The sequence below is a fragment of the Zalophus californianus genome, chromosome 3 (assembly GCF_009762305.2).
Source record: "Zalophus californianus isolate mZalCal1 chromosome 3, mZalCal1.pri.v2, whole genome shotgun sequence".
NCBI lineage: Eukaryota > Metazoa > Chordata > Mammalia > Carnivora > Otariidae > Zalophus > Zalophus californianus.
In genome coordinates, this window is record NC_045597.1 from 85992780 (window position 1) to 86000920 (window position 8141).

At 39.9% G+C, this 8141-nt stretch overlaps 1 protein-coding gene across 3 annotated transcripts in view; it reads left to right on the top strand.

Moving 5' to 3' along the window:
- IWS1 (interacts with SUPT6H, CTD assembly factor 1) overlaps positions 1-4581 on the top strand; it is a 42780-nt gene extending 38199 nt beyond the window's left edge. The window contains exon 14 of one of the 3 annotated variants that reach the window (XM_027590396.2): positions 54-4203. In XM_027590396.2, coding sequence (XP_027446197.1) covers positions 54-182 — 129 coding nt within the window. In that variant the 3' untranslated portion in view covers positions 183-4203. The other 2 variants (XM_027590394.2, XM_027590395.2) reach the window with 2 other exon arrangements.
- The last annotated feature ends 3560 nt before the right edge of the window (positions 4582-8141 follow it).

An 8141-nucleotide genomic window follows, 5' to 3' on the forward strand; every position in this document is an offset into this window, starting at 1 on the left:
TCATTGCTCTTCAGTAATCTTTTTTTATTCTCCATTCAAACTACTCTTTCTAGCCTGGTATTCTTAAAAAGGGCCTAAGCCGATTGGAAAAGCATAAGAGGCGATTTGCAGAACAGAAACGACTCAGCAAAGTGCACCGTGCTGTCAAGTTCAGCATTGAAGGCAACAGGATGCCCCTGTAGTCCTGGCCCTGCCAGAGTGTATCCAGGAGGTATCCCCAAGGAAGCATGCTCTGTGCATGAGCTTGAATTGTCAGCAGCTAGAGTGGAAACAAGTGTGCGTGTGCTTTCTTAACCAGAAAAGGCCTGGCCCACTTACAGTTACTGAAATAATGACCTTAACAAACATTTCGTGACTTTCGAGTCTTATTGAATATTTAGAAATGGAAATGGAAGTCCCTTCCTTTATTAGTACCCCGGAAACTCATAATTAATTCCCTGATAAGCATTTTGATCTTCCTGTTACCCATTTTTATTAAAAATAAACCTTTTTTAGGGTCCAGAATCATAGTGGTCTGCATTACAGGCAGGTACACAAGTAATGAGTAGCTTCTTGGTGGAAGGGAGGTGACTTTTCCCTCCATTGTCAGTGGCTCATCAGTGTGCATTTGAGAGGGCCCATTGCATAAAGCCTTACACTGAATAGTTAAGAGATAAATTTGATTATTACATATTTAATACAGGGTTGGAAATGAAAACGTTGGGACCATTCCTTAAAGCCACACTCCCTGCTGTGCTCTGAGATGAATAGCGCTACCTTTGTAGCAGTGTGCTCTTGATGAGAGTCTGAGTGTGTTTCCTTCCCTTTGTCACTTCTCCATGACCCCTGCTTGGGCAGCTATTTTCACGGACTACACTCACCTTTGTGCCAGTTCATTTTTGCTGTTAAGCTGCAATCAGAACAAAGCACACTTTTTTACTTATTGAGAATAAATGAGAGATAGAAGAGCACTATTTCAGTGTCAAGAACTTTTTCATACTTCCTTCCCCTTTTTTGTACTTTTTACCCATATCCGCATCCCTTGATACCCCTGCTCTTCCTCAACCACCCCTCTTTTCGTTTTATCTTTACTTTTTTCACTGTCTTTTCGCCTCTTGCTATTCCTCTCTTAGTGGTATTTTTTCTTCCCCAGCACACTTATGTTTGAGAATTGAGAACTACAGTAAGGCAGAGAGCTTGTAATAAAAACTCTTCAGTGGCCAGTCTTCTTTGGAAGCCTAACTGTGTCCTGAAGGGCATGTGTCCATCTGCCAGTGTTGCTAGGTGATGGGCAGGTGGGAAGAAGTGGCCCAGCTAGAGCAGAGAGATGACTAAGCAGGACAAGAGGGAAATTCAAGCTGCTTTCCTTTCCTTCATCTTAGCACTCCCAAGATCATAATGTGGCCAGTATTTATCTAGGCCCGAGTCTAGGCATGTTTTGGGGGCTGGTGGTTTCATGTTACAGTTTAGGGTGTTGTCCTTAAACCACCTGACGCTGTTTCCCTGTTCAGGAAGAGTCCTTACGAATTCACTCAGGGCTTCCACATTGCAGACACTAATGAGTATTATTAGAAAATGTATTTTCCAGAAGAAGATTGGAGTGAGTAAATGGCTTTCAAATGAAACTCTCTTTGTTTTAAATGTCATTTTTATTTTTGAAAGTACATAAGTAAATATAAAACACTATAGAGTAACCCCATTCCCAAAGCCCTTCCTCGAAGTTCCCACTGTTAACAATTTGATGTGTTAAATGTATTTCCAGTAATGCTTCAAACTTGTTTTTTTCTGGTTATAATTACAGAAAATTTTGAGATTAGAAAGAGAAATCACCCACCATTCAAAAGCAGTTTGTTACAGTTTTTGCCCTTTTTTTCTATTGATACTTTCATAAAATTATACTGTATATAATTTTGGTCACTTTCCCTTATTAAACCACCTTATCATTTATCATTTATAATAGCTGCATAATAGTCTATCATGTGAATATATAATTTGTTTATTTATTCCTCTATGGATGGTTTCTGATTTTTCACTCCTAAATAATGCAGTAACCTACCCTACATTGTATGTTTATATGTTAATTTATTCCATGGAGTGCTTTTAAGATAACAGTAAAATGACAAATGCAATGTATGTTTTTATACAAACGTTTAAATGCAGAAAGCACAAATAAAATTAATATCGCTTGTAATTCCACCACACCTTAATATTAACATTTTGGGTTATTTCCTTTTTGTCCTTTTTATATTGTACATAAATATTACTAGTTTTGTGGTTTGGTGTTTTTGTTTTCAACTTTTATGCAAAATTGCTGTTTTATACTTTGTTGGATTTGTGTTTTACTTAACATGATAAAAACTCATTTAAGTAAACATTCTTTAGTGACTTAATATTCTGTCAAAATATTGTACCATAATTTTTTTAAGCACACCCATCTTGCTAATCTTTTAAGCTGCTTTGTTTTTTCACTGATAAAACAGTGCAGCATACACTTTTAATGTCCTAAGGAGTTGGTACAGAGTTGAATGAGGAGAGAGGTTATTGAATTTGGCATGTTAGGTACTATATCCTATGTGTTCTCCGACTTGCGGAAACTAGGCGTCTGCCAGCTACAAGTCTTAAAAGTTATATAAATAAGAATGGATCAGCGTGACCTGGGTGTGTCCCTTTTGCAGAGGCTAGAGGGCTCACATGGTTAGAGAGGGGGCTGGGAGACTTTCCTGCTGGTGTGTAAAGCTGCTGGGAGTTGGGTAATTGGAGATCTGAGCGGGTAAGGCTTCTGATGTGGACTGACTATAAGTACTGAGAATCAGGGCACATTGTCTGAAAGGAGGTCACATGTTTAGGACTGTCCAGGAAATCTGGGGATTTGATAGGGTGATAGTAGCATAGCTGCTTCTCATCTGATAATGAATGTTTAGGCTAACTCAGAGTACTAGTGCCAAGTGTTAAATTGACATGAATATTTGGACTTGGGATTGTTTTAGAAAATCTAGGGTGGATATCACTCTTGTTCAAGACTGACTTAGGGTTCTTTGCCCTTGTCTGAGGTGCATGCTGAGTCTAGAGGTGGGATAAGACTTGGGAGGGTTCTCAACTCAAAAGGACCGTCACCACACTGGTAACCAACCCCAGTGTCTCCTCCTGAGCCCTACCTTCTTTGAGCAGTCTTGGAATTGAACTTCACAGGTGGTTCAGTAGTAAACATCTGGGGAGAAGTAGAAAAACTCAGTCTCTTTTTAAACCACTCAACATTCTTAAAGATAGGAATTGTCAGTAACACTATATTCAACAAGAAGAGTTCCCCCTGGTCTTTGACGTAAGTGGCAGGCCTTTTCATCATTTCTAAAGGTCAGTTTCTTGGAGACTGCATCTTTTCAAGACCATAGTCATTTCAAATTATAAAAGAAATAACCTAACAACAAACCTTTAAACATATAAGGCAAGCAAGGAGAGATGCAAGAAGTAGTAAGCCCCTTGGATCAAAAGATTTCATTTACTTTTCTTTTTGTATCGAGTGTAGTTATTTAACATAAATCTAATTGGTTCCAAAGTAGTAGTAATAATAGTAATAGCTGATATTTAATTTGAGCACTGACTGTGTGCTGGTATTTGACACTATTATCTCATTTACTTCTCCCAGCAGTCTTGAAAGAAGTACAGACCAGGGGCCTGATTTGCCCAAGGTTCTAGAACTTGCTAAGTCAAAGTGGGGATTCACCCCAAGTCTGAAACTAGAGCTTCAGCACTTAATGGGTTCACTTTACTCACCTCTCGCCTCATTCATTATGCTTAAGGCTTTTTCTCAGATGACTTTCGAAGATCACCATTCTTCATGCCAGCACTGTTGGGAGATGAATATCTTAAGTGGTCTGGTCCGTGTTTGACCTTTGAAAGGGAAAAGCATATAGTCAAAATGTAATTTAATGGAATTGGGGTGATCATAGTTTAAATTTTCCCCCTTTCATCTAGGAGGTTTCTATGGACTGAGGCAGAATTTTAAAATAAGACACAGACAACTGTTAATCTTCATTGAGAGAGTTTAATATGTGTACATGGCTAACACTGGTTGTGTACACTTGATCTATTGTTCCTGAGGTCACCAAAGCATATTGTGATTATTACAGAGATTGAAGCTCTTCTGACTGTTAACTTTCAGGTAAAAGAACATGAAAGACAAAACTAGATTTGTGTATTTCAATAATTTGCTCTTTAATTTTTACCCCACTCTTAGTTTCAGGGGACCTCCAAGAAGGGTATCAGTCGACTGGATAAACAAATGAGAAAGTTCACAGATATCAGGAAAAAAAGCAGATCTGCACACGCAGTGAAAATCAGCATCGAGGGCAATAAAATGCCATTGTGACCTTGCCTGGGATGTGTCCCCATCTCTAAGAAATGCGCAATGGACTCTTTGGAGAAAGAAGATGATATTTTAAAAAATTTTTTAGTGTATCTGTAAATGGTTCTGCTTATATCAGATGTTGTCATAGGATTCGCATTTCTCTCACTTGTATTTAAAACTGTTTGTTGTGTACTTTGTACAGAAGAATACTAGTCATACTTCTATAAACTTTACACAATAAAGTTTCATTCTGGTTTTGGGGGGCTGTCTCTTCATTGTCTTAGAGGATGTCTTCTCAGTGGGGGTGAAAATTGGTTCTTGGTGAAGGGGAAAAAAATCTTAGATATTACAGTGGTTTGTGACCCTTCCATCTTCCATGTTCAGCCTTCCTGACTGGTATAATAAGGGATTTGATCTCTGTTTTGGGTTCCTGACAAGGAGCTTCTAAAACCCTTGGCATTTCCTGGGTGATAAGAATGTTTTTGTGATGCTAATGAGGTGACTCTTGGTAGGCCCCCAGACAGCTTTGGAATGGGGGCTGTCACCAGAAAGATCTACCAGGTAATTCAAGGGTTGGGATTTTGGGCAGGCCTGACGAGTTGGAGTGAGGGGATTGAGTTCAGTCATGTGCCCAATGATGTAATTGGTCGTACCTGAATAGTGAAACCCCAGTTAAAAACTCTGGACACTCAAGCTCACTGGGGCTTCCAGATTGGTGAACACAGTGATGAGCTGAGATGATGATGTGCCTTCATTCCACAAAGAGAGGGTATGGAAGCTCTCTTTCCTCCCAGAACTCACCCCGTGTCTCTTCCTGGTCCTCCTACTTTGAGTCCTTTGTAATAAAACTAATCATAAACATAGTGCTTTCCTGAGTTCTGTCAGTCATTTTAGCAAATTCTTGAACCTAAGGGGATCATGGGAGCCCCCAGATTTGTAACCAGTCAGTCAGAAGTGGTCATGGACCCACTTGCAGCTGGCATCCAAAATGGGAACAGTCTTTTGGAGGACTGAGCCCTTAAACCTGTTGAGTCCAGTGCTAACTCCAGGTGGTTAGTGTCAGAATTGAATTGCAGTATTCTAGTTGGGGTTGAAATGAAATAATGACAAAATCTTAATTCTTAACTATTTCTCTTGTTAGGGAAAGTTTAATTACTTGATTTTAATTAAATTACATTGATGTTTTCTCATGGGAAGTGTGCTATAATGGAAAAAAAAAAAGGTGAAATACTGCCTTAGAGGAAATGTGGATGTAACTGAAAATCACTGTACCAGTTACTGATAGCAGTTGGGCAGTTGGGTTAGAGATAATTATATTTATGGCTATACTGTTCTATTTTTGTGATACTTTAAACTTACCTTAATAGTCTCTGCAGATTTAATTATGAAAAATCTCCAGTTAGTCAAAATGACTAAATCCAAGAACCAGTAATTCATTTTAATTATAGAAATTCTACTCCAATACAAATTGGAATAGGGTTTTTGACAACCTTGATTTTCAAAAAAACGTGAAAATCATACTTGCCATAAAAGCCTTTGAACAGCCAAAATGGCATGAAGTGTATGCACTTACTCAAAAGAATCTCTCAGGATCTCTGCATTTACTTTCTTTTTAAAAAAGATTTTATTTATTATTTGAGAGAGAGCATGAGGTGGGGGGAGCAGAGGGGAGAGGGAGAAGCAGACTCACTGCTGAGCCGGGGCTGGGGTGGGGGTGGGGGTGGCGAGCTACATCCTGGGACTCCGGGATCATGACCTGAGCCACCCAGGTGCCCCTGCATTTACTTTTTTTTTTTTTTTTTTAAGATTTTATTTGACAGAGACACAGTGAGAGAGGAAACACAAGCAGAAGGGGTGGGAGAGGGAGAAGCAGGCTTCCCGCGGAGCAGGGAGCCCAATGCGGGGCTCGATCCCAGGACCTAGGGATCATGACCCGAGCCGAAGGCAGATGCTTAACGACTGAGCCACCCAGGCGCCCCTACTTACAAGATTAAAAAAAAAACATTCTTGCTGCTTTGGGGCACCTGGGTGGCACAGTTGGTTAAGTCGGCCCTTGGTTTTGGCTCAGGTCATGATCTCAGGGTTGTGAGATCAAGCCCCATGTCAGGCTCTGTGCTCAGTGCAGAGTGTGCTTGAGACTCTCTCTCTCTCCCTCTGCCACTTTTCTCTTTCTCTAAAATCTTAAATAAAAACATTCTTGCTGCTTTAAAGCAGGATTTGAAGGAGCAACCAGTGAGAAAACCACTCACTCTATGAGATGAGGGTTTGGGTCTGTGCTTCCCAGGACTAGCTCAGTTCTTACAAAGCCTGGGGCCCTGGACCTGTAGGTTCTTTCCATGGTGGAGCTGCAGTTATGGATGCACCAAGGGAGGTTCAAAGGCATCAGGCCCTAAGACAAATAGTTATTCCTTGGGTTTATTTGACTAGAGAGCAATGGGTGAGGCTTTAAATAACATACTTTGTAAATGTTTTATGATGATGACATGTTAAAAACACAGTGGATTGAAAGTAAAGAGACAGAGTTTGGTCTCCCAACGTGAGGATCTCTGTGGGTGAGGGAAATCAGTGCTCATGGTTTGAGAGTCGGGAGAGAAGAGGAGAGAGTTTATGCTTTCCTGCCTTTTGAGTTTGGCGAATGAGTGATTTCTTTGTAATTCTTTTTTTTTTGTTGTATGTGTTTTGAGAAAGAAGTTACTCTTTTGGCTAGAGATAGTACAGAAATAGAGTTCCCCAGACCAGTTATATGTGAGACCGACAGAGGTCAGTAAACACTGGTCTTTTGAGGAACTTATCTGGTAGGTTGACCAATGTAGTTATGGACAGCTGTTCCAAGCTGGTCTCTTCTGAAACCCATGTCGGGAGGAAGTAGGACCAAATCAAAGAGGCTGTGGGCTCCCAGGATTGTCACCATTCAGTTTGTTGAGCTGACCTAACATATATATGGCACTTCACATTTTGACATTGATTATACTTAATTCTATGAGATGTTATTGTCTCTGTCTTACAGATGAAGATAATGATGCACAGAGATCAAGATGCCACCCAGCTGGTGAGTGGCAGAGCCAGAATTCAAGGTCAGGTCTCCTGATTTCTGATCCCTGGCCACCTTTTCAGCTGGATTTTTTCCACATGAAGTATGTGATAGTTCTTATTGTTCAGACTTTTAGTTCTTGGCTTATATTTTCTGGCCATTCCTAAGTGTTGCTATTCTGTTTTTATTGAGGAAGTCAGAGAAAAAATGAGGTGGAAAAAACCATTCAGGGATTTCCTAAGAAATAGTGTTGTTCAGTATGATACTTAAAAAGGAATCAAATTTGGTAGACTTTCAGCATAATCATGTTATCCTTAGAGCAGAATTCAGAATGAAATTGATCTCATATCAACCAACTTTCTTTTTAAAAAATTTTAAAGCAAAACAGCAAAACCTTGTAAGTTGATCCCATAGCCTAGATGGTATTATAAGGACCATCCTGTGCATGTCTCTGCTGAAAGGGAGAGGAACCACAGCTGGGCCTCATACCTTCGTGGTGTCCAGTTAATCACCCTATTTAGGTTTCACAAGAAGCCACCATTTATCTTTCCATAAGTGAGAAAAATGTGTTCAAAGTGAAATGACTGCCCAAAGTCACACGGTAAGTAGCAAACCACCCATGGATCCAGAGTCCATTCTTTCTGCCTCCAAAGCTTTCAGTTATGCTGCGGTGTTTTCTGGGTGAAATACCAGGATTTAAATAGATGCTTTAGAGTTTTTTTTATTGATCCATAGTTGTTCTTGGACCTTGTTTAAACTTGTACCATCTGAAGTTAACACCTGTGT